Below are 27,304 nucleotides of genomic sequence, written 5' to 3' on the forward strand. Positions count from 1 at the left end.
ACACAGAAGAAACATCCTGTGGATAAAAACAACTTTAAAAACAAGAGTAATACTTAAGTTAAAACTTGTTGTACCTGCAGTCACGTGTCTCAGCTTTTCTGTCTTTCTCTGGAGCCAGCGAAAATGGGTTTGCCATACACTCTGTCTCCTATTAAGCAAATTGGAGATGTTAGCGCAGAGACCAAGGCAGATTTCTCTTCTGTTGAAGATGGCATTAGACTGGAATAGCGTTACTAGGTTCTTTCTGATATCGGGCTACTATTGACTCACATATCTTCCCACACTCCACCTGCATGAGTCATGCCTCAGAAACAAGTTGATCAATGTTTTTTTTTTAATAATTTACCCAACAGTTTGAAAGTTTTCCAAAAACACTACGCTACTAACCAGAGCATATAAAACATTTGCTAGACCAATTCTAGAATAACAGCTCGCCTGTCTGGAACCCTCACCACATTTCTGACATCAATACAATTGAACGTGTCCAGAAATATTTTACAAGAAGAGTTCTCCACTCCTCTGAAAACAACAAAATACCTTATCCCACCAGACTTGAAATCCTAGGCTTAGAAAACTTGGAACTCCGTCGCCTTCGACAAGACCTAAGTTTAACTCATAGAATCATCTATTGTAATGTCCTTCCTGTTAAAGATTACTTCAGCTTTAATTGCAATAATACAAGAGCAACCAATAGATTTAAACTTAATGTCAACCGCTTTAATCTAGATTGCAGAAAATATGACTTCTGTAACAGAATCATCAGTGCTTGGAATACTTTACCTGACTCTGTGGTCTCTTCCCATAATCCCAAAAGCTTTAACCAAAAACTTTCTAATATTGACCTCACCACATTCCTAAGAGGACTATAAGGGGCGTGCATAATAGCACAAATGTGCTTACCATTCCTGTCCTATTGTTTTTCTTTTTCTTCTTCATATATATATATGTGTGTGTGTGTGTGTGTGTGTGTGTGTGTGTGTGTGTGTGTTTTCTGAGGTTTTCATGGGTGTTGGACCAGGGAAGAAGTTGGTTCCTCTTTTTTGACTGAGTTCTTATGTTCTTCAATGCATGCACTTATTCTTCTGTTGGTTTGTCCAATGTATGTGGTGGGGCAGGCGGTGCATGGGATTTCATATACTCCTTGATTTTCTAACTCAATTTTGTCTTTGGGGTTTCTTAGGATGGTAGATATTTTTCGGTTTGTGCAGAATGCTGTCTTGATGTTGTGTTTGTGGAGGATCTTGCTGATTCTGTCTGTGGTGCCTTTTATATATGGGAGGAGGGCTGTGCCGTTTTCTTGTTCTCTTTCTTGGATTTTAGTGGGGGGTTAACACCTTAAAGCCACAGGACACAACATTGACTTTAAAAAGACCAGAACTATCACCAAAACTGAACACTTTAACAACAGAATAATCAGAGAAGCCATCGAGATAGAAAAACGCCCACACAGCATGAACAAACAAGATGATACCTCCCTCCTACCAGCCATTTGGAAACCCGCCCTTATTGACAAATGAGTCCCTAACATGAGGAATGACACCAGACCCACACTCACGAGGTCCACACAGGATGTCACCACCACACATCCACCCAGAAAGCAGACCCAAACCCACACTGATCATGAAGCATGACCAAGGACCAGAAGCCAGACCGCAGCTGCAACATTAGCCATTTCAAACCCCTCCAATCCATACATGCAGCAGACAGACACCCACTACGAAGATGTAGCACGACCACCGACACGAAGCCAAACAGCAGCAATGCAGCTCACCAGCTCAAATCCCCCTGCAACTCAGACTAATCTGAGCACAACCAAGCCCCTACCCAAACAGGACACACCCCCAGCCAATCAGAGCACAAAAAACCCCATCCAATCAGAGCACAGCCAAGCTCCCACCCAATCAGTTCAAACCTCCACTAGCAGTTAAAAAGGAAGAAACAGCTGCAATCACACATTGCTCCCAGAAGCACGAAGCTGAAGCCTGAAGATGACGAGTGAGACTTCATCGAAACGTCGCCAAGACACTTCCAATTTTACACGGGAGAAAACCCGAATAACCAAAGACCTATACATATATATATATATATCTATATATGTTTTCTGAGGTTTTCGCGGGTGTTTGTATGTAGGTCTTTGGTTATTCGGGTTTTCTCCGCGTAAAATTGGAAGTGTCTTGGCGACGTTTAAGTCTCATTCGTCATCTTCAGGCTTCAGCTTCGTGCTTCTGGGAGCAATGTGTGATTGCAGCTGTCTCCTTCCTTCTTCTTACACCCGAGAAAACCCCAATAACCAAAGACGTAGATATATATATATATATATATATATATATATATATATATATATATATATATATATATATATATATATATATATATATATATATATATATATATATATATATGCTTATACCTCCTAATGTTTATATACTATATAATCTTTTTGTATGATACTTATATATATTGTTGTGACAAAATAAATAAATGAATAAATAAATAAAATGTCAACTTGCAAAATGACTTCAGCTGAACCCATTCTCCCTCATGCTTACTCTTTCTTCATTTCTTGGTTGCCATTCACGGGGGTGTGGGGGGAGGAGAGAGGAGAGAGGGACGGGGAAACGTAGGAATGTAGTGCCTCAGCTGCTCCTCAAAAGATCTACCAGCCGGCATGTGAACCAAGGCTATGTCAATGGACACCTGCCGGAGCTGAGCAGCAAACTGTGGCTGATTTGATTGATCCATATGACCTAATAGAGTGCGGAATAGAGTCCTGAGTGCGGAAACTATTTAGATCTTGCTTCACCTTTCTAAAGGCCAACATGATGTACTCAATAAAGAGTTTTTTGAACCTGAGCAACCTGTCAGAGTTCATTATTCGGAAGGATGACATGGAGATTGTATTGCTCCAATCTTAATTCAGGTTGCAAGCGATCAGATGAATATAATTTTTTTTATTGGCCAAGTGTGATTGGACACAAAAGGAATTTGTCTTTTGGTGCATATGCTCTCAGTATACATAAAAGAAAAGATACATTTGTCAAGGTACAACACTTATAACAACACTTAGTCATAGGGTACAAATTTAACACCTAATGATACAACACTTAATGATAGTCATAGGGTACAAATTTAACACCTAATGATACAATACTTAATGATAGTCATAGGGTACAAATTTAACACTTAATGATACAACACTGTAATGATAGTCATAGGGTACAGGAAACTATATCTGTATAGATTGTAAGGATACAAGCAATAAAGTTACAGAACTGCAGAAAAAATAATTGCTACCAACCTGCCTTCCATTGAGGACCTGTATACTGCACGAATCAAGAAGAGGGCCGTGAAAATATTTACAGATCCCTCGCATCCTGGACATTAACTGTTTCAACTCCTACCCTCAAAACGATGCTATAGAGCACTGCACAACAGAACAACTAGACACAAGAACAGTTTTTTCCCGAAGGCCATCACTCTGCTAAACAAATAATTCCCTCAACACTGTCAAACTATTTACTAAATCTGCACTACTATTAATCTTCTCATAGTTCCCATCACCAATCTCTTTCCACTTATGACTGTATGACTGTAACTTGTTGCTGGCAATCCTTATGATTTATATTGATATACTGACCATCAATTGTGTTGTAAATGTTGTACCTTGATGAACGTATCTTTTCTTTTGTGTACACTGAGAGCATATGCACCAAGACAAATTCCTTGTGTGTCCAATCACACTTGGCCAATAAAAAATTCTATTCTATTCTATTCTATTCTATTCTACAGTCATAAGTGGAAGGAGATGGGTGATGGGAACGATGAGAAGATTAATAGTAGTGCAGATTTAGTAAATAGTTTGACAGTGTTGAGGGAATTATTTGTTTAGCAGAGTGATGGCCTTCGGGGAAAAACTGTCCTTGTGTCTAGTTGTTCTGGTGTGCAGTGCTCTATAGCGTCGTTTTGAGGGTGGGAGTTGAAACAGTTTGTGTAGATGCTGAAGAACATTACTTCACACCAGACAAAACTTCCTAAAATGTCCTGTCAATGTAGAGCGGTCAGTTGGAAAGCTGAGGAGTTGGTGGCTTAAAAAAAACAGAGGGTGAAGAGGTTGAGAAAGCCTCTGAAAACCAATGGGGTGCTCAAAAGATGTGATTCATAGACAACCTGTTTCAGACAACCATTGGCTCAAAGATCTGTCAGTCACATGAGGATTTAGAACTAAGAAGAAATTTCCTGACGATTAGAACAATTAATCAGTGAAACAACTTACCTCTGGAGGTTGTGAATGCTCCAACGCTGGGTGTTTTTAAGAAGAGATTGGATAACCATTTGTCTGAAATGTTATCGGGTTTCCTGCCTAAGCAGGGGGTTGGACTAGAAGACCTCCAAGGTCCCTTCCAACTCTGTTATTGTAATTGTAATTCAAATGTGAATGGGCAATAAGAACGCCACCTCTCATCCAAGGCATGGGAGAAGGGCGCAAACAGGAGACAGCAATAGCAGTTAGACTTATATACCACTTTACAGTGCTTTACAGCCCTTTCTAAGCAGTTTACAGAGTCAGCATATTGCCCCCAACAATCTGGATCCTCATTTTACCGACCTCGGAAGGATGGAAGGCTGAGTCAACCTTGAGCCTGGTGAAGAGATTTGAACTGCCAAATTGCAGGCAGCCGGCAGGCAGCAGAAGTAGCCTGTAGTATTGCATTCTAACCACTGCGCCACCGTGGCTCATGATGGTGGATTTCAGACAGAAACAGAGAAAGGAACATCCCAGGAAAAATAAAAGAAAGGGAATGGAGTAGTTCTTGGCAGGAATCTTAGAGAAAATAAGCCTCTAAAAAGTAGAGAATTGCCGGTGGCCTATTGCACAAGTCTGAAAATTGAGGGTTTAGGAAAGACCGTAAATCTGTTCTATTTGTAATGCTTCTCAACTCTGATTCCCTTGGCAGCCTGAAAAACGATATGGAAATATATGCTCCATATGGGTTGGATCTCACCTTCTAGTAGTGCTGTCTGGATTCAAAACTGTAAAAGAAGCAATGACCAGCTTCCCAGAAGAATTCTCGCCTCGCATGGAAGATGCATTCTTGACTGCTATAGGGAAAGGAAAGGGTAAGTGGAAGTAGTAAGGAATTGCATCTAAATAACCGTTATAATGTTATAATTTGTGATGAGGCATATAACATGGATGGGCGGGGGAAGTAAGGGTTGGTAGACGAAATGTTTTAAAGTCCTGAGTGTTGTGGCCCGCCAGCAGAGCTGGCAGCAGGGTCGAATATAGAGAAGGCTAGATAGTCCTGGAGTCTGGGAAAGGCTAGAGGGAGTTCCACGTAGCTCCCACGTAACACCTCTCCTGCGCAGACTGCACTGGCTACCTGTTGCCTTTTGGGTGCATTTCAAGGTTCTGGTTACCACCTTCAAAGCGCTCCATGGCTTGGGGCCTGGGTACTTACGGGACCGCCTGCTGTTACCTCATGCCTCCCACCGTCCCGTACGCTCTCACAGAGAGGGACTTCTCAGGGTGCCGTCCGCCAAACAATGTCGGCTGGCGGCCCCCAGGGGAAGATCATTCTCTGTGGGGGCTCCTACTCTTTGGAATGAACTTCCCCCTGGTTTACGCCAAATACCTCACCTTTGGACCTTTTGCCGTGAATTGAAAACATATTTGTTTATTCGTGCGGGGCTAGCTTAAACTTTTTAAACTGTTTAGTTTTTAAATTTTAAATTCTATTTATGTTTTAAATTGGGGTTTTTAGATTTTAAATATTTTAATTTCTCGGCCAATTGTGTAATAAGTTTCTTAATTCAGTTTTTTAAATTGTATATTGTGTATGTTTTTTAGTCTGGCTGTACACCGCCCTGAGAAGGGTGGTCTAGAAATTCAATAAATAATAATAATAATAATAAGGCTCAGATGCGGGCTCTGAGTTGGAGGCAGAGAAGGAGCCAAGGCCATCTGGTAATTCTTTGCTGCTTCCAGAAGCTCCGGAGTCTGTCATCAGTGAGGCAGAAGAACAATGTGAGCCTGTTCCCAGTGTGTGCATGTGCGCAGAGCTGCTAGATTCCGTTTTGATTCAGTAGTACAAGACAAACTACTTCTAAAACTAAAATCTTATGGCATTTCCGGATCCCTGTATAAGTGGAAAGCTGCTTTCCTGTCAAACAGCCAACAAGTAGTCAAAATAGGGAGTGCCCTATCAAATCCTCCACCTGTTAACAGCGATGTCCCCCGAGGCAGCGTTTTAGGACCCACACTCTTTTATACTTTACATAAATGACCTTTGGGATCATATTATAAGCAACTGCATTCTCTTCGCTGATGATGAGACCACTGACAATGCTGCTGCCCTATAAAGAGACCTTGACTATGTATCAGAACGGTCAAACAATTGGCAACTCCAAATCTCAACCAACAAATGCTCTGTCTTACACACACACACACACACACACACACACACAAATCAGAACATCAAATACAAGCTGGGCAGATACGACCTAGTAGATGACCCTCATTCTGTCAAGGAGCCTTGGAGTACTCATCTCAAATGATCTGTGCCAGAGCTCACTGTAACAGCATTGTCAAAAAGGCATTAAGAGTTGTTAACCTAATCTTGCGAAGCTTCTTCTCGGGTAATATTGTACTGCTAACTAGGATTTATAAAACCTTTGCTAGACCAATTCTCGAATACAGCTCATCTATCTAGAACCCACACTGTATATTGGACATTAACACAATTGAAGGAGTCCAGAGATATTTCATGAGAAGAGTCCTCCACTCCTCTGCTCGCAACAGAAAACCTTATCCCACCAGACTTGAAATTTGGGTCTTAGACAATTTAGAACTATGCCGCCTTCGGTCTGACCTAAGCATAGTACACAAAATTATCTGCTATGATGTCCTATCTGTCAATGACTACTTCAGCTTCAACCGCAATAATACACGAGCACACAATAGATACAAAGTTAAGGTAAACCGCTCCAAACTCGATTGCAGAAAATACAACTTCAGCAACAGAGTGGTCAATGCCTGGAATGCACTACCTGACTCTGTGGTTTCTTCCCCAAACCCCCATAACCTTAACCTTAGACTATCTACTGTTGACCTCACCCCATTCCTAAGAGGTCTGTAAGGGCGTGCATAAGTGCACCAAAGTGCCTACCATCCCTGTCTTACTGTCCCCATTTATTCGTATCCATATCATGTATTATTATAATAATAATAATAACAGAGTTGGAAGGGACCTTGAAGGTCTTCTAGTCCAACCCAAATGGTTGGATAAATTGTTATCTAACATTTTCTTAAAAATTTCCAGTGTTGGAGCATTCACAACTTCTGCAGGCAAGTTGTTACACTCATTAATTGTTCTGACTGTCAGGAAATTTCTCCTTAGTTCTAAGTTGCTTCTTTCCCTGGTCAATTTCCTCCCATTGCTTCTTGTTCTACCCTCAGGTGCTTTGGAGAATAGTTTGAATAGTATTCATAATCATGTTTATACCTATATCTGTTATCTTATACATGTTTGACAAATAAATAAAAAATAAATTATAACTATAGGAATTCAAGTTACTTTTATTTCTATTTATCCTATTCTTGGTTGTTTGGTTGGCCTGTTTCTCTTATCACCTTGCAACTAGTGCCTTTTCTAGGAAGATTCATGTCTTCTTAAGTGCAAGGAGACAATTTTGATTTCTTGAAGAATTAGAATTTTGTCTACATTTTGTAACTAATATATGATTAAGAAGAATTCAAATTTGTGGTGAGTTCCAGATTTAAGCAATTGATTTTTTTAGGGATTAGAACGTGGTCCTTTTTCATAATGAAACTTACTAATATCTTGATAAAACTGCACTTTTACATCCTTCTGATTTATCTCTTCCAATTCACGAACTTTTCTAATATTTTCCCTCAAATGGGCATCAACAAACCTAATATATCCTGGATTTTTCTATTTTGCTGCCTGACTTCATAAACTCTATAAGGGATCTCCTAATAAGGCCCAACAAATAATTATTTTGCCATGTGGCAATGAAACTACCATGTTTTCCCAAAAATAAGACCCACCCAAAAAATAAGCCCTAGGATAATTTTTCATGCTGCTCGCAAAATAAGCCCTACTCCAAAATAAACCCTAGTTAAGAATGATCATCAGCGGGGGTGGGGTGGAGCATGGGAATGGCCAGCACAGGAGGTGGCGAGCACTCAGGCTGCTACAACTTGTATTTTTATTTATTTATTTATTTATTAAATTTTTTATACCGCCCTTCTCCCAAAGGACTCAAGGCGGTGTACAGCCAAAAGATAAAAAACACAAAAATGTACAATTAAAACGACAATTTAAAACCGAGCATATTAGAAAAAATGGCCACATTTAAAAGTTTAAAATTTAAAATTATAAACCATATAATAATAAAACCCCAGTTAAAATTAAAAATATTAAAAATATTAAAAATATTATGCCAGTCCCGCTTGAATAAATAAATGTAGCTTTTATTTGGGGCTATTTGGTCCCTTCCAACTCTGTTGTTATATTATATTATTATTATTTTATAAAATATGGGTCTTATTTTCAGGGAAACATACTCAGCTTTTGCAATCTTTTCTCTGACATCCTTCATTCAAATATTTTTTCCCGTAGATCAGTCAAACATTGTCTAATGCCCAGAAGATTGTTTTCAGGTTTTGTTTTTTTTTAAATTTAAAGATTCTGAACATCTATCAATTTCACAAGGAGCATTAACAATGTCATACATTTGTTTAGACCTTTCCTTAATTTGTCTACACATACTAAAACTATTAATAACAATTAATAAGTGGAACGACTTGCCTGCAGAAGTTGTGAATGCTCCAACACTGGAAATTTTTAAGAAAATGTTGGATAACCATTGTCTGAAATGGTGTAGGGTTTCCTGCCTGGGCAGGGGTTGGACTAGAAGGCCTCCAAGGTCCCTTCCCAGGGAAGGGTTACACTTAGCAGGGGCCCCCAGCTACAGTGAGCTTTCTGTTTGGCCTGCAGCGGCTGTCCCCAGGGAAAGTGGGTGCTGTCTGTTTTCCCATGGTCCATAGCAGGGCTCTATTCAGAGCCAAGTCGATGGCCAGGGCCTGCTCTGCATGGCCCCATCTAAGTGTGGAGAAGCCAGCTCTGCTGTCACCGTTTGGGTGGACCCTGTACCGTCAGTGGCCAAGCGGGGCTGCCTGACCATGCCTGGGCTCCCACATGCCTTGCCCTCTCTTGCTGTGGGCCCCATGGGCAATGGAGAAGTGCACTAGGTGAAGGCTGGCTACTCGCTTTCAACCACCCATGACTTACTTTCAGCAGGTCCATGACCTCCAGGCCGCTGGAACAGATGTTCTTGACCCCAGGTGGCGAGGATAAGGTGGAGGAGGGCAGACCAACAGCAGGCGCTGGCTGGTGCCCTGGGCCTGCAGGAGCAGGTGGCCATGCAACGCATTCCTCCTCCCCCTGCTCCTCTGTCTCTGCCTGCTTCTTGGACAGGTAATCAACTCAGCCAAGGGGCCGATTGGCTGCGGCTACTGATGGACTCTGTTGGCTCCCATGGACTTGCCACTTCTTGTGCATGTACCAGGGGTGGGGCGCCTGGCCTGGCTGATCACCCTGATACTGTATTGCCCTGAAAATAAGCCCTATTGGGTCTTTTGGAGCCCCCCAAAATATAAACAAAACAGTTCTGGACTAGCCCCCCCAAATATAAACAAAACAGTTCTGGGCTGCATAAACAGAAGGATAGAATCAAGATCACGTGAAGTGTTAATACCACTTTATAAGGCCTTGGTAAGGCCACACTTGGAATATTGCATTCAGTTTTGGTCGCCACGATGTAAAAAGGATGTTGAGACTCTAGAAAGAGTGCAGAGAAGAGCAACAAAGATGATAGGGGACTGGAGGCTGAAACATATGAAGAACGGTTGCAGGAACTCAGTATGTCTGGTTTAATAAAAAGAAGGACTAGGGGAGACATGATAGCAGTGTTCCAATATCTCAGGGGTTGCCACAGAGAAGAGGGAGTCAAATTATTCTCCAAAGCACCTGAGGGTAGAACAAGAAGCAATGGGTGGAAGCTAATCAAGGAGAGAAGCAACTTAGAACTAAGGAGAAATTTCCTGACAGTTAGAACAATTAATCAGTGGAACAACTTGCCTGCAGAAGTTGTAAATGCTCCAACACTGGAATTTTTAAAGAAAATGTTGGATAACCATTGTCTGAAATGGTGTAGGGTTTCCTGCCTGGGCAGGGGGTTGTACTAGAAGACCTCCAAGGTGGTGGTGGTGGTTGTTGTTGTTATTATTATTATTATTTTTATAAAATATGGGTCTTATTTTCAGGGAAACATACTCAGCTTTTGCAATCTTTTCTCTGACATCCTTCATTCAAATATTTTTTCCCGTAGATCAGTCAAACATTGTCTAATGCCCAGAAGATTGTTTTCAGGTTTTGTTTTTTTTTAAATTTAAAGATTCTGAACATCTATCAATTTCACAAGGAGCATTAACAATGTCATACATTTGTTTAGACCTTTCCTTAATTTGTCTACACATACTAAAACTATTAATAACAATTAATAAGTTAGATTAATAAATATTTATATTATAAATAATAATTTATAAATAATATAATTTATAATTATAATTTATAATGTATAAATAATAAATAATAATTATTATTTATTATAATTTATTATTATAATAATAAATAATTTATTATAAATAATAAATTTATTAATAATAGATTAATAAATTAATAAGTTAGAACAATTAATAAGTGGAACGACTTGCCTGCAGAAGTTGTGAATGCTCCAACACTGGAAATTTTTAAGAAAATGTTGGATAACCATCTGACTGAGATGGTGTAGGGTTTCCTGCCTGGGCAGGGGGTTGGACTAGAAGGCCTCCAAGGTCCCTTCCAACTCTGTTGTTATATTATATTATTATTACTTTGTTTCAGTGGTGGGTTTCAAATTTTTTTTACTACCGGTTCTGTGCGTGTGGCTTGGTGGGCATGGCTTGGTGGGTGTTGCAGAGGAAGAAAAAAGAAAAATGCTTTTAAAAGGTTCTGACGATCAGGCAACTCAGCTGGGATCGTCAGATCCTTTTAAAAGCATTTTTTTACAACCTCTTCGGCGGAAGAGGTTCTAGAAAAAATGCTTTTAAAAGTAAAAAAAAAAGTTGGTCACGCCCACCCAGTCACATTACCCCTCCCTCACCAAGCCACGCCCACAGAACCGGTAGTAACAAATTTTTACATTTCACCGCTGAACTAAACCTGTTTTTTTTTAACATAGAATAGAATAGAATAGAATAGAATTTTATTGCCCAAGTGTGATTGGACACACAAGGAATTTGTCTTGGTGCATATCAGTGTACATAAAAGAAAAAATACGTTCATCAAGGTACAACATTTACAACACAATTGATGGTCAGTATATCAATATAAATCATAAGGATTGCCAGCAACAAGTTATAGTCATATAGTCATAAGTGGAAAGAGATTGGTGATGGGAACTATGAGACGATTAATAGTAGTGCAGATTCAGTAAATAGTCTGACACTGTTGAGGGAATTATTTGTTTAGCAGAGTGATGGCCTTTGGGAAAAAACTGTTCTTGTGTCTAGTTGTTCTGGTGTGCAGTGCTCTATATCATGCAGTGCTCTATAGTATGCAGTGCTCTATAGCTCTATAGATAACATGAATGTTATCAGGGGTAACTTCTCCTTGTCTGCTGATGCCCACAGGAATTCTTCTTTCCAATGGCCACACCTGGAAAGAGCAGCGACACTTCATCATCACTACTCTGAGGAAGCTGGGCCTGGGGAAGAAAAGCTTTGAGCATCAATTAGAAGACCGAGCTCAAGCGCTGGTGGAGATGTTTAGACAAACAAAAGGTTTGTAATTTGGAGCAATGACTCAAATCCCCGTCTGCAGAACATTTTTTATTTCCATTCTGTGTATTTTGAATAAAAAGTGATTTGATTTTTTTTTTTTAGAAAAAAAAAATTGAAACAAGTCACTGAGTTCCCAATGATTTTCCTTCATCCCCATAGAAGTGCTATGCTTTAATAATTCATTATGAAATATATCTTCATTCGCAGGAGAGCCGTTTGATCCTTCATTTCCAGTCCTAAATGCAATTTCTAACGTCATATTTGCTTTGAGTTTTGGAGGCCAGCTTGCTCCTGAAGATGAAAACTTTAAGAAGTTAGTGCAAGCCATACACGTCATTGTGGATGTCACTGGTGACACTTATCATCTGGTAAGTCACCTTTTCTATGTTTATTTATTTTTATTTATTTATTATTTATTTATTTGAATTTATATCTTCTCCTTCTCCGAAGACTCAGGGCGGCTTACACTATGTCAAGCAATAGTCTTCATTCTATTTGTATATTTATATACAAAGTCAACTTATTGCCCCCAACAATCTGGGTCCTCATTTTACCTACCTTATAAAGGATGGAAGGCTGAGTCAACCTTGGGCCTGGTGGGACTTGAACCTGCAGTAATTGCAAGCAGTTGCTGTTAATTACAGACTGTCTTAGCAGTCTGCGCCACTCAAGGACCTTTAAAATGTTAAAATGGAATAGCGTTCCCTCAACAGAAGAGGAGAGATATGACATCTCCTATCTCCTGTCATAATCCTTTCAGCAGTCTCAAAAAGGACCCACTGACTCTGATTCAGGTGATCCTGAAGATTGATTGATTGATTGATTGATTTGTCAAGTATGTATTAGATAATATATATGAGGATAAGCATGAATTGAGTACATAAAATGAATACAAATAAAAGGAAACATTAGGACAGGGACGGTAGGCACGCTGGTGCTCTTATGCACGTCCCTTACAGACCTCTTAGGAAAGTGGGGGAGGTCAACAGTAGACAATCTTAGGTTAAAGTTTTGGGGTTTTGGGATGAAACCATAGAGTCAGGTAGTGCATTCCAGGCAGAGGTGGCTTTCAGCAGGTTCTGACCAGTTCTGGAGAACCGGTAGCGGAAATTTTGAGTAGTTCAGAGAACCGGTAGTAAAAATGCTGACTGGCCCCACCCCCATCTATTTTCTGCCTCCCAAGTCCCAGCTGATTGGGAGGAAATGGGGATTTTGCAGTAACCTTCCCCTGGAGTGGGGTGGGAATGGAGATTTTACAGTATCCTTCCCCTGCCACGCCCATCAAGCCACACCCACCAAGCCATACCATGCCCATCAAGCCACGCCCACAGAAGCAATAGTAAAAAAATTTGAATTTCACCACTGCTTTGACCCCTTTGCTGCAGCCATCCCAATTTGGTCTCTCCAACCTTCAGTCAAGTAGCAGACAAGGCAGTAGTAGGGCAGGAAGAAGGTACGGTTAAGGAGAAGATGAAGGAGTTCATTTGGTGCCCCAAGTGACAAGGAATATCCCACAATGCTCCCATCCCTTATCTCCTTAGCAGGAAGCCTTGTATCACGCATCTAGTAGTAAAAAAATTTGAAACTCACCACTGATTCCAGGCATTGACCACTCTGTTGCTGAAGTCATATTTTCTTCAGTCGAGTTTGGAGTGGTTCACTTGAGGTTTGTATCTATTGTGTGCTCGTGTATTGTTGTGGTTGAAGCTGAATAGTCATTGACAGGTAGGACATTGTAGCAGATGATTTTATGAGCTATGCTCAGGTCATACCGAAGGTGGCGTAGTTCTAAGTTTTCTAAGCCCAGAATTTCAAGTCTGGTGGCATAAGGTATTTTGTTTATTTATTTTATTTATTTTATTTTATTTTATTAAATTTTTATACCGCCCTTCTCCCGAAGGACTCAGGGCGGTGTACAGCCAGAAATAAAATACAAGATATATACAATTAAAACGAATTAAAATGTAGCAAAATTACAAAAACGGCTGATACTTAAAATTAAATTTAAAAATTTAAAATATTAATAAAACCCCAATTTAAAATCAAACTATTATGCCAGTCCCGCTTGAATAAATAGATATGTTTTTAGCTCACGACGGAAGGTTGCAAGCAGAGGAGTGGAGGACTCTTCTTGTGAAATATTTCTGGACACGTTCAATTGTATCAATGTCCGATATGCAGTGCAGGTTCCAGACAGATACAGATTAAACCTCCACTGATGACTTAATGACTCTCAGAGAGCTAACACTCAGTAGACTGCAAAGAATATAAATCCTTCCATTCCCCATCATTCCGTCAAAATTGAAGAAGCTTCTTAGATGAGAAGTGAAACATTGTCAAGGGAAAAAAACCCAAGAAAACCCAATTCCTGTTTGGAGAAGCACCTTTGGGACAATTAAAGATTACTAAAAGCTAAGCCACCACAGCTCTTCATAGCTTTATAATAATCTATCTGCCTCTTTAACATGTTGGAAGAAATATCCATCTGGGTTCAGTTCCAAGTGGGGACAAAGACACTGGAAAATGGAGGCTGCTTGGAAAGATGGTTTAATGGTGGTCAGGATCACATGGCTTGAGTACCTGAGCAGAAAAGGGCTGAGATCCTGTGTGCTCCCTGGTTTTATGCTTTTTCTGAGCTTTGAACTTTCTGGGGCACAGGAAGAGTATCCTGATTGGTTGTCAAACTCCCAGGTGGTCTAGGGGTCTTAGCTAATGTTGTAGGTTGTCTCTCAAGCTTGCTTGAGCCTTGCCATGTGGTAAGATTCTGGGTAGGGGCTAATCCTATCTTTGTCATGTAGACAATGGACTGGCTCAGGTCTTAATGGCCCATTGACAAAGGTGGGGGGGAGTTGCTTTGTCTTTAAAACATGTTTCTCCATTTCTCATCCAGGGAAATATATTCTGCCTTTTAAATATTTTCTAAAATATTTCATTCTTCTAGGAGGGGGGTGGGTGCTAAATTCCTACAAACATTACTGTTTTCCACAAGAGTTTCTACATGCTTTTCTGGAGGGCTTTTGAGATCTGACACCATGCACGTTTGCCATCTTTTAATGTGTCTGGACTGTTTTTCTTTGGTTGTTAAATCCTGTCTATTACTGTGAGCTGCTGGAAGGCTTTTCTAATTTTTCCTTTTCTATTAGTTGTACAGTTTGGTGCCACAAATACTGAAGTACCTCCCAGGTCCTCACCAGAAGGCCTTGGCTGCCATAGAAACAATTATTTCCTTTGTAGAGCAAGAAATAGAGAAACACAAGGAAACCAGCTCCAGTCATGAGCCACAGGATTTCATTGATCACTATCTTCTTCAGATAGAGAAGGTATGGGTTTACTGTGGTTTCAGTACATGGGCAAGGAGTTATTACATTCCTGGATAGAAGTAAAGAAAAAGGAGATACTGTTTTTGTCTTCATTGGAGTTGTTTGTTTTTCATTCAGCTCCCATTCTGAATTTTGCTTCTAAATAAGAACTATATTGTACACCTGCAATCTTAGACAATTTTAGAGGTTCTTTGTTGAGGGAATTAGAAATATTTCCATTTGTCATCCTCTCATGTTTGCCTATCACTTCTCTCCCCCTTTTCGAAAGGAATTCCCTTAAGAATGAAAATAATTAACGGGAACTTTGGATTGATTCATACTTAAATGAATAAAAGGTAAAGGTAAAAGTTCCCCTCGCACTTATGTGCTAGTTGTTTCCCGACTCTAAGGAACTTAAATGAATACTTCCCCTGAAATGATTGGGAAAAGGACAGATGCTTTCACAGACTTGACCATAAGTAAAAATGTAAAACAGTTTGAAACAAGGAAAAAAAGTCCTCTTCTCCCATGTTTTCAGAAAAAGATTGCGTTTTTAGAAGCAATTTTGATCGATTTGAAGTTACTTTGCACCAGGTAACTTTAGATACCATCCGTTTTGAGTGTACCATTGGTCTGGTCATTACTTTCAAGATATACAGTCTTAATCCTGACCCTCATTCCTAAACCAACAAGGGAGATTTTGCACTTTTATATTAATGACTTGAAGGTTCTTCATGTTTCACCCTTTATCATCAGTTGTTCTGTCCCCCTCGCCTCAGTCCGAGCGATGACTTAATTAGCTGGCACTATCAGCTCTGGCAGCAAACTAGCTAGCGTCTGCCAAGTGTCTCTGTTATCTCCCTCAACGCCGATGAGTCAAACAGTACTTCAGCTCTTAGTTAAGCAGTTAATTTGCCTGCTACGAAGAGGCACAGCAGCTCTTGCTGCCTTTATATCCTGTGGGATGTGGCTCCATGACTCAGCACTTCCTAGGCCTGCCCCACCCCTGCTTCTGTTGTTCCCACCTCTCCTGCCTACAAAACCTAGGGTCCAGCCAGGCCTGATCGCCATCAGCTGGGTTTGGAGACATGGCCTGGGGGGGTGGGAAGTGTCAGGGGACGGAGGCCTCATTATCTCCTCTACCTAGCCTGCCTCTGGCTCCTGGAGCTGAGCCAGGGAAGACGGTGCTTCCGAGGAAAGTCCTGACGTCCCTTCCCCCTCACTTTCCAAGTCACTTTCTGGCAGGGGGCCCGGCTCGGGGGGGTGCAGACACAACATCAGTATGTAATAGCATCTATGGGTATTGTAGGTTTCTGGTTACAGTGTCCATACTAAGTATAAAGAACAATGGTGAGAAGCCAGACCATTTGTGGATGGGAAAAGAAATAGGTCATGCAATACTTGATCAAATGCTTTTTCTAAATTCTAGGCTGTGATATGTATGATGGCGTTGTTTTTTTTCCTCAAATTCCTTCTCCATCAATAGGCAGATGATGCATATTGTATCATTTTTCTTACAATTTTTCATAAACTTGCATTGGTTGGGTGCAGGGTTGATGCACAAGAATCTAGTACAGGTCCTCAATTTACAGTCAGTATTAAGCCCCAACAATTCTTTTGCTAAGCAATGCAATGGTTAAGTGAATTTTGCCCCATTTTACTACCTTTTTGGCCAAATCCAAAAGGAGGCAACTGGACTTTCTTGTTTTTTGTTTTGAAGATGTTTCTCTTCTCATCCAAGAAGCTTCTTCAGCTCTGACAGGATAGTGGGGAATGGAAGGATTTATACTCCTTGTAGATAGCTTGGTCCTTTGCATCCTTTTAGAGGGTCCTTGAAGCACTTGGAGGTTTATCTGTGTCCTCAGGGTCACCTAATAATAATAATAATAATATTTTAATTTGTATACCGCCCTTCTCCCGAAGGACTCAGGGCGGTGCACAGCCAGAATAAAATACAAAGAAAACAATACATATAATATTAAGAACAACCCCTTAAAAAACTTATTCGATTGGCCAAAAATTTTAAAATACAGTAACACCCTATAAAAATTTACAAAAATTTAAAACCCATAAAAGCAAATTAAAAATTTTAAAATCAAGCCAGTCCAGCTAGACGGAATAAATAGGTTTTAAGTTCGCGGCGAAAGGTCCGAAGGTCGGATAGTTGACGAAGTCCAGGGGGAAGTTCGTTCCACAGGGTAGGAGCCCCCACAGAGAAGGCTCTCCCCCTGGGGGCCGCCAGTCGACATTGCTTGGCTGACGGCACCCTAAGAAGTCCCTCTCTGTGAGAACGCATCGATCGCTGGGAGATAGAAGATGGCAGTAGACGGTCCCGTAAATATCCTGGTCCTAAGCCATGGAGCGCTTTAAAGGTAGTCACCAATACCTTGAAGCACACCCGGAAGACAACAGGCAGCCAGTGCAGTCTGTGCAGGATGGGTGTTACATGGGAGCTCCGAACTGCTTCCTCTATCACCCGCACAGCTGCATTCTGGACTAACTGGAGTTTCCAGGTGCTCTTCAAGGGGAGCCCCATGTAGAGAGCATTGCAATAGTCCAAGCGAGAGGTCCATCCCTCACTATCCTGTCAGAGCTGAAGAAGCTTCTTGGATGAGAAGCGAAACGTCTTCAAAGAAAAAAAACAAGAAAGTCCAGTTGCCTCTTGAAAAAAAGCACCTTTGGGACAACACATGACCTGGATGATTGAGAATCTCTACAGAGTTGCAAAGTGAATCGTGTGAACGTTAAGTGAATCTGGCTTCCCTTCATTCATTTTGCTTCTTGGTAGCTGGTTGGGAAGGTTACAAATGGTGATAAAATGACTCTAAGTGTAAGTGTCAGAAATACATTTGCCAAGTGCCCACATCACCATGGGGATCCTGCAGTGATTGCAAATATGAAAATGAGTCATAGCCACTCTTTTCACTGCCGTTGAAATTTTGAACGGTCTCCAAATGAGTGTTTATAAGTCAAGGGCTTAAGTCAATATTCTGAAAATTGCATAAATTGTCATGGCATGGCATAATAGTCATAGTAACCTTTAGTTAGGGCAGACATATGCATTACAGTACCTTGATCAACGTATCTTTTCTTTTATGTACACTGAGAGCATATGCACCAAGACAAATTCCTTGTGTGTCCAATCACACTTGGCCAATAAAAATTCTATTCTATTCTATTCTACTTTGGGCATAGCTTTAAATTAGAATGCATGCGGGTAAAGCTGTTTCTGAAGTTTTGTGATACACTCTAGTACAGGGCTGTCAAATTCGCATCGTCACGTTGTCGTCATGTGATGTATTGTGACTTTTGCCCCCTTCGCTAAACCGGAGGTGGGCGTGACCAGCGCGTGATGCATCTGGCCTGTGGGCTGCGAGTTTGACACCCCTGCTCTAATAGATGTCAGGGTTCCAAGGAACACCCCCAACGAAATAAAGCTGTTCTGTTTCCCTCCCCCAATACTCCCAACAAAGAGTTAGTCAAAGGCCTTCTTTTCTAGTTTATTTACATAGATAAATGTTCTGGCCATGTCTACCCACGGGCCTGCCAAGTTTCTGGAGATAACTAGGAAATTATAGATAAGGCCAGAGTTACTCATGAATATATTCTTCCCTCCATTGATACAGTTTGCCCGCGCAAATTCACTGCTTTGTCCAAGACAAAAAGCCAGGAAGTTCCGCCTCCTGCTTTTATAGCCTCTGTAGATGTCACTGCGTGACTCATCATTCTTTGACTTTGTCCCAGTGCCTCCTCTGCTGCGCGCGCCGGTCACGTCTGCGCAGTCTTGCATCAAGCCAAAATTGTTCTTGGGGTGTTGCCAAATCAGAAGAAGGCCCGGGAGAATCAGGCCTTGCTGGCCCCTCCTCCTCCCTTTGGGTGGGTGCCAGGGAGGGACAGGGCCCAGGAGAAGCAGGCCTTGCCAGGTCTTCTCCCTCACTTTCTGAATCATCCGAGTCCAGGAGTCCGAGTCCAGGAACCTGGGTCACAACAAAAGCTCTGAGGCTTGAGGTTCCTCAAAGTTCCAATTTATTAGAGATGTCATGTTGGTACAGCTGGGAAAACCTGAAACTGAAAGCTTCCAGGTTTTCCACACCCAGTTGACAGTTCACAGCCCTGCCCCACACCCACAAGTTCATCCCATTGTCCACTAACTCTTCATACTCAATTGGATACAATCTTCAGGCAGTCTACATCAGACGCTGGATATCCTTGAATATGGAATGTTGTTATGACCAACTTTCTACCGCTCCAACAACAACCCCCTCGCAACTTTCCCAGCTAAAATATGTGGCAGTTAAGAAGCAAAAAGAAAAAGAAAAAGAAAAAGAAAAAAGAAAGAAAATTTCCTTCCAAAACTGACAATAGATACAGATTAATCACCATTCTACATGCAAATATTTACCGAAGTAATTGATCATAAACTAAACCAAAACACATTAAAGCTTGTCTAAAGCCAAAACTCTCTTTGATCTGGGCTACTTGAAGATAGTGTGCCAGTCGGTGTGAATCTACCACTTTAATTGTTATTCCATATAATGTCCTATAGCCATGATGGCGAACCTTTGATGTTCCTGTGTGCTGGCCTGGCCTGCATGCCAGAAGCGGCATGCAAAACCATCCCGTGAGGTATGCATGGCCCCACTGGCCTTCGCGCGTGCTAGAGCGCCGATACCCAGAAGAGCAGTGGTCCATCGCGTATGCACAAGCCAGCACTCAAACACCCGGATACCAGCATGGAAGCGTGCCTGACGAACAGCTAGCCATCGCACATGCATGCAATGTCAACCCGGAAGGTTGGGTGCCGGCCTGTGCATGTGTGCCGGAACGCTGCTCTTCCGGGCTCCGACACTCCCGCGCATGTGATAGCCAGCTGATCGGCACATGTGTGATCTCAGGAACTGCGGAAGAGGAGCCAGCAAGGCTGCGCATTCTTCGTGGGATGGTTTCGCGTGCCGCTTCTGGCACATGTGCTACAGGTTCGCCGATACTGCCCTATAGTGTCATCCTGAGGGGAGAAGTTGAAACAGTTTATGTGCAGGATGTGAGGGGTCTATAGATATTTTCACAGCCTTCTTTCTGGCTCATGCAGTATACAGGTCCTCAAGGCAGTGTCTTTCTGTGATCCTACCACTTCAATTATTATTCTCCTTCATTGATATTCTTGTTGTGACTTGTGATGCAGAAGCAAAAGTAATTACAGAAAAGCTGCATAGAACTCATTGTAATTTTTATTTTCTATTTTAAACCTCAGAGCAAGAACGATCCCAACTCTACCTATGAGGAAGAGAACCTGGCTCACTGTATTTTAGATTTTTTTGTTGCTGGAATAGACACATCTTTTGCCACTCTGACGTGGAATCTGCTCCTCTTGTCCACTCATCTCCACATCCAAGGTGAGACAGACAATGAGTAGGTAGAACAAGGTCATCCTCAGGTTCTAAAATAGGTATAGGTAAAGGTTCCCGTCGCACATATATGCTAGTCATTCTCGATTCTAGGGGGCGGTGCTCATCTCCGTTTCAAAGCCGAAGAGCCAGCGCTGCCCGAAGATGTCTCTGTGGTCATGTGGCCAGCATGACTCAATGCCAAAGGTGCATGGAACAAAGTTACCTTCCCACGAAAGGCGGTCTCTATTTTTTTACATGCTTTCGAACTGCTAGGTTGGCAGAAGCTGGGACAAATACTGGGAGCTCATCCCGGTTACACAGTACTAAGGCACTACCGACCTTTCGATCGACAAGCTCAGCATCTTAGCCACTGAGCCACCATGTCCCTGCACAGGTTGTAAAATGCAGAGAGATTATTTGAAATATCAAGGGCTGAATGATGAATTGAATTTATTCTTCATCATAATTTTCCTGTGAGGATTGTTGATCTTAATAAGCAGGAGCATGAACTTAGCTGGTTTACAGAAAAGCCAAGACTTTACATGCAGAGAGCTTTCTTTGATATCCTCAGCAAAATATTGAGTTAGGAACTGAAAAAACCTGGAAATCGGTACAGATCTAAAAGTATTTAACACAGGTTAAATGCAGAACTCTACCGAGGTTTACAGATTAATTACTTGTTTCTGGCCTAAATTGTGAATAGAACACCAAATTTCAGTTTGATAACCAACATAGGGGGGAAAAAATCAAGATGACAGGAACAAGCAACAGCTTGCAGCAGCTGCCAAAAAAGCCAACAACAGTTCTAGGCTGCATAAATAGAGGGACAGAATCAAGATCACATGAAGTGTTAATACCACTGCCTTGGTAAGGCCATGGAATATTTGGAATACTGCATCCAGTTTTGGTTGCCACGATGTAAAAAGGATGTTGAGACTCTAGAAAGAGTGCAGAGAAGACCAACAAAGATGATTAGGGGACTGGAGGCTAAAACATATAAAGAACGGTTGCAGGAACTGAGCATGTCTAGTTTAATGAAAAGAAGGACTAGGGGAGACATGATAGCAGGGTTCCAATATCTCAGGGGCTGCCACAAAGAAGAGGGAGTCAAACTATTCTCCAAAGCACCCGAGGGTAGAACAAGAAGCAATGGATGGAAACTGATCAAGGAAAGAAGCAACTTAGAACTAAGGAGAAATTTCCTGACAGTTAAAATAATTAATAAGTGGAACGACTTGCCTGAAGATGTTGTGAATGCTCCAACACTGGAAGTTTTTAAGAAGATGTTGGATAACCAGTTGTCTGAAGTGGTTTGGGGTTTCCTGCCTAAGCAAGGGATTGGACTAGAAGACTTCCAAGATCCCTTCCAACTCTGTTATTCTATTCTATTCTATTCTATTCTATTCTATTCTATTCTATTCTATTCTATTCTATTCTATTCTATTCTATGCAGATGCACAACACAAGGCTCCCTGCCATGAAGAGAAAGTAGCCTGCCCCAGTCCATGCATGCACACAAAAGAGTTTTATTTAACATTTATATAACATTTTATTTGAAATATTGCAAGTCCCTAATGTTGTTTCTTCCGGCCTTCTCTAGCAAAAAACTGCCAACCAATGGCCCTCCGATCAATTGAAGTTCACAAAGTCCTCTCTGTGGTCCTTTTTTTTTTTTTATCAGCTTCATGAATCCCTGGGTGAGATCATCCAACACCATGGGATGATGTATCATCAACTTTCCCATGATACTTAGCTTTGTATCTTTATCTCTGGTGATGCAATTGATGCTATGGGTACCTTTTGGAGGTACCTGGAGGCAGTGGCTCAGACTTCAGTCGAACTGGATTGGAATAGCTTGGACTGGTCTATGGACCCGGACAGACCGATAGCCACTTCTACGTGACTGAGACCTTGTAGAACTAGTCCCCATAGGCATACTATGGAGATTGCCGGCCTGTCTGTTCCTGCTCTGTCATCGCTATCCGGTTCCTGCTCCATCTGTCCTTTTACCAACTGGACTCCCGCTGGAAGATTCACCATTTTATTACTTTGGGATTTTATCATCTTAGCATCCCTCGTCGATTCGCACTTTTTCTATGCGCTACACTGTACATGAACTCTTGCGCCTGCGAGGTGCCCCCGCCTCGCAGGAATGGCCCATATCGCTACCAAGGGCCGGCCTCAATGCGGGGTCTGGGGACCCAGAGAGGGGGCAGGCGAGAAGAAAGAGCCTTTGGGGGTTTTTAGATAGGGTATTTTTAGGGGGTGGGAGGGGTAGGGGGGGGGATGGGGGTAGCCCGCCGGGAGGGAAACCAGTTCCAGCGCATGCTCGTGGCGACTGTCAAATGGGTTCGGAGGTTATGGGGGGGGGAATGTGTTCCTTTGTGTGAGGTGAGTCTATTTGCACGGTAAGTGGGAGGGGCAGATATGGCGGAAGGGGATCGTATCGATACAAGGGGTCACGCGTTCGATGTATGCAGGCGATCGCGTGCCCCGATCCCCCTGACTTCACCCGTTCCCCGGATGGTCAAGACTCTCAGAGCCTGGGGCTTCGGGTGATGTTATGCAACGCACGGGCCGTGGGCAATAAGGCCCCTAATATATGATCTGATTCAGGGGTGCCACGGATATTATAGGCGCACGGAGACCTGGTTGGGTACTGAAGGGGGCGTGCCCCTGGTCGAGATGTGCCCACCGGGTTTCCGTGCATTCCATCAGCCGAGGGCCCAGGGTAGGGGTGGAGGGGTGGCGGTTGTTATTAAAGAGAGTCTAGAGCCGAGGGAGACCACTGTACCTCAGATTGCCGGGTGTGAATCCCTCTTTGTGAGGTGGGGTCGTAGATGTCAGTTGGGCTTGCTGGTCGCGTACCTGGCTCCTTGCTGCGTGACAGCTGCCCTGCCCGAGCTTCTAGAGGTGCTTGCCGGGGTGGCAGTGGAGACCCCCAGACTTTTAGTCATGGGGGACTTTAATCTGCCATCTGCTGGCTCGTCATCGACGGTGGCTCGGGAGTTCTTGGCTTCCATGACGGCCTTGGACCTGACTCAAGTAGTGGATGGCCCCACTCACATCGGGGGAGGCACACTGGACCTGATTTTTGTCTCTGGTCAGTGGTTGAGAGATCTGGACTTAAAGGAAATAGTCATTGAACCTCTGTCATGGTCAGATCACTCTCTCCTTCGCCTGGACTTTCTGACTGCTACCCAACACCGCAGGGAGACGGAACCATTACGTTGGTACCGTCCCAGGTGCCTAATGGACCCAGAGAGGTTTCAGACGGAGCTTGGGCCACTTCCTGAGGGTCTGGCTCACGGCACGGCAGAGGAACTAGCGGCAGCCTGGGAACGGGCTGCGGCTGGGGCTTTAGACCGTGTCGTGCCTTTGCGGCCTCTGACCCGGCGTAGATCCCAACCGGCTCCTTGGTTCTCCGAGGAGCTGAGGGGGATGAAACGCCGGAGAAGACGCCTAGAGAGTTCCTGGAGGTCCAGCCGCTCAGAGGCTGATCGGACACTAGTTAGATCCTATACCAGGACCTACCTAGTGGCATTGAGGGAAGCGAGGCGTTGCTACGCCTCCTCCCTCATTGCGTCGGCAGATAACCGCCCAGCTGCCCTGTTTCGGGTGACCCGCTCCCTCCTTCACCAGGGGGAGTGGGATGACCCGTTGCAGGGACGTGCTGAGGAGTTTAACGGTTATCTATACGATAAAATCGTTCAGCTTAAGGACGGTCTGGACCAAAATTGTGGCGATTCGGATGGGGCGTCTGAGGGCGGTCTTGGTGATGTTGTTTGGGATGAGTTTGACCCTGTGACTCCCGAGGACATGGACAGGTTGCTGGGTAGATTGAATGCCACCACGTGTTTACTGGACCCGTGCCCTCCTGGCTGGTGCTGGCCACTCGGGAGGTGACACGAGGCTGGCTCCAGGGATTACGAGTGCTTCCTTGTTGGAGGGAGTCTTCCGCCGCCTTGAAAGAGGCGGTGGTGAGGCCCTCCTCAAGAAGCCTTCCTGACCCGCTGTTTTAGGTAATTATCGTCGGTCTCCAACCCGCTCGCGCGAAGGTTGTAGAGAGTATGGTGGCATATCAGTTTCCCCTGCACCTGGAGGAAACTGTCTATCTAGACCCGTTCCAGTCCGGCTTCCGGCCGGTTACAGCACTGAGACGGCTTTGGTCGCGTTGGTGGATGATCTCTGGAGGGCCAGGGATAGGGGTTGTTCCTCTGCCCTGGTCCTATTAGACCTCTCAGCGGCTTTCGATACCATCGACCATGGTATCCTGCTGCGCCGGTTGGGGGGATTGGGAGTGGGAGGCACCGCTTATCGGTGGTTCTCCTCCTATCTCTCCGACCGTCGCAGACGGTGTTGACGGGCAGAGGTCACCGCGCGCCTCACTTGTGGGGTGCCGCAGGGCCGATTCTCTCGCCTTCTGTTCAACATCTATATGAAGCCGCTGGGTGAGATCATCAGTGGTTTCGTGTGAGGTACCAGCTGTACGCTGATGACACCCAGCTGTACTTTTCCACACCGGCCACCCCAATGAAGCTATCAAGTGCTGTCCCGGTGTTTGGAAGCCGACGGGTCTGGATGGGGAGAAACAGGCTCAAGCTCAATCCTCCAAGACAGAGTGGCTGTGGATGCCGGCATCTCGCACAGTCAGCTGAGTCCGCGGCTGACTGTCGGAGCGAGTCATTGGCCCCGATGGAGAGGGTGCGCAATTTGGGCGTTCTCCTGGATGAACGGCTGTCTTTTGATGAACACCTGACGGCCGCCTCCAGGAGAGCTTTCCACCAGGTTCGCCTGGTGCGCCAGTTGCGCCTTTCTAGACCGGGATGCCTTGTGCACAGTCACTCACGCCTTGTGACGCCTCGCCTGGATTACTGCAATGCTCTCTACATGGGGCTCCCTTGAGGGGCATCCGAGGCTACAGTTAGTCCAGAATGCAGCTGCGCTGGTGATAGAGGAGCCCTCGTGGCTCCCGAGTGACACCTATCCTGCGCAGGCTGCACTGGCTGCCTGTGGCCTTCCGGTGCGCTTCAAGGTTTTGGTGAACGCCTTTAAAGCGCCCATGGCATAGGGCCGGGTTACTTACGGGACCGCCTGCTGCTACCGAATACCTCTCACCGACCCGTGCGCTCTCACAGAGAGGACTCCTCAGGGTGCCGTCGGCGCGACAGTGTCGTCTGGCGGCGCCCAGGGAAGGGCCTTCTGTGGGGCTCCGCCTCTGGAACGAACTCCCCAGGACTTCGCCAACTTCCGGACCTCCGAACCTTTCGCATGAGCTTAAAACCTACCTATTCATCTGCGCTGGCCTGGGTTAGTTTTTAAATTTATGGGTTTTTAAATGGGTTTTAGTTTTTAAATTTTAATCGTGGCCAATTTTAATAAGTTTTTTAGCTGCATTTTAATTGTATTTATATATTGTCTATTTTACTTGGCTGTGAACCGCCCTGAGTCCTTTGGGAGAAGGGCGGTATACAAATTCAATAAATAAATAAATAAACTCTGGAGTGGCTGGAGGTTCAAGGTGACACTGAATCTTGGATTTATCCTCTTTAGTTCATTTTTTAACTATATAAAACGCAAAAAAGAAAATAAAATAGGAAATTAAGGGAATGGGGGAAAGGGGGTATGAAATTCAAACAAAAAAAAGAAAAGAAAAAGAAAAGGAGGCATTGACTTCCAACTCTTCCTAGCACAGTACAAGATAAACACGCTCCAACCTCAACTTTTTTGCTTTTACCCAGTAATATATAACTAGCCATTTCTATAACAGCAAATCTTTCTAATCAACAAAACCAAGGTCAAAGTTTCATTTTTTTTTTCTTCACAAGCACACATTCCAAAAAGGATATCCGAATAAGAACATATTTTCCTCTGTAAATAAAGTAATCAATTTAAGCATTCCTGTTTGATCTTCCTTGTTATGGAAATAACGTATATTTCTATTTGCACCTAGTAATCTTTGTGAACTGTCGTCATTTTTATTTACAGAATTTATTGTATACTTTCAAATTCTTTGGTCTTACTGAAAAAGGGGGGGGGCTTTTTTTCTCCCTTTCACCCTCCTTTATCCTTCAAAGTACTAAACTTTTTTTTTTAATTTTTTTTTTTTAAAAAATCAAATCTTTCTAATACATCTTATTCTTTGACTTCTTACCGTACAAGCTTTAAACTTCCATATTGCACTTAGCTCCTGATTGAGACCTGATTGTTGCAGTTGGGTGGGTTGAGCTCCTATCCTTTGCTCCAGCTCATGCCAGGATCCTGAAAGGAACCCCACATTGGGTGTTTCTTGGGCATCAATGATGTCACCAGCTAATCCTTTCAATCCTGAAGCACCTCACTATTATGTTATGTTATGTTAACATAACATAATAGCAGAGTTGGAAGGGACCTTGGAGGCCTTCTAGTCCAACCCCCTGCCCAGGCAGGAAACCCTACACCATCTCAGACAAATGGCTATCCAACATTTTCTTAAAAATTTCCAGTGTTGGTGCATTCACAACTTCTGCAGGCAAGTTGTTCCACTTATTGATTGTTCTGACTGTCAGGAAATTTCTCCTTAGTTCTAATTTGCTTCTCTCCTTGATTAGTTTCTACCCATTGCTTCTTGTTCTACCCTCAGGTGCTTTGGAGAATAGTTTGACTTCCTCTTCTTTGTGGCAGCCCCTGTTATAACCCCTGTTATGTTATGTTATGTTATGTTATGTTATGTT

General features: G+C 43.1%; 1 protein-coding gene and 1 long non-coding RNA gene across 3 annotated transcripts in view; one reads left to right on the plus strand and one right to left on the minus strand.

The window, feature by feature from the left end:
• The window catches only part of LOC131200530 (uncharacterized), a 64,593-nt gene extending 64,344 nt beyond the window's left edge, over positions 1-249 (minus strand). For both annotated transcript variants that reach the window (XR_009155645.1, XR_009155644.1), the window contains exon 1: positions 75-249. This is a non-coding gene — a long non-coding RNA (uncharacterized LOC131200530). The remainder of the gene's footprint in view (positions 1-74) is intronic.
• LOC131200520 (cytochrome P450 2J5-like) overlaps positions 1-27,304 on the plus strand; it is a 36,889-nt gene that overhangs the window by 4,022 nt on the left and 5,563 nt on the right. Inside the window, exons 2-6 of the mRNA XM_058187377.1 lie at positions 4,956-5,118; positions 11,756-11,905; positions 12,113-12,273; positions 15,049-15,225; positions 20,456-20,597. Of these exons, the coding sequence (XP_058043360.1) occupies positions 4,956-5,118; positions 11,756-11,905; positions 12,113-12,273; positions 15,049-15,225; positions 20,456-20,597 (793 nt within the window). The remainder of the gene's footprint in view (positions 1-4,955; positions 5,119-11,755; positions 11,906-12,112; positions 12,274-15,048; positions 15,226-20,455; positions 20,598-27,304) is intronic.

This window comes from Ahaetulla prasina, chromosome 6 (genome assembly GCF_028640845.1).
Source record: "Ahaetulla prasina isolate Xishuangbanna chromosome 6, ASM2864084v1, whole genome shotgun sequence".
In the NCBI taxonomy this organism is placed as follows: domain Eukaryota; kingdom Metazoa; phylum Chordata; class Lepidosauria; order Squamata; family Colubridae; genus Ahaetulla; species Ahaetulla prasina.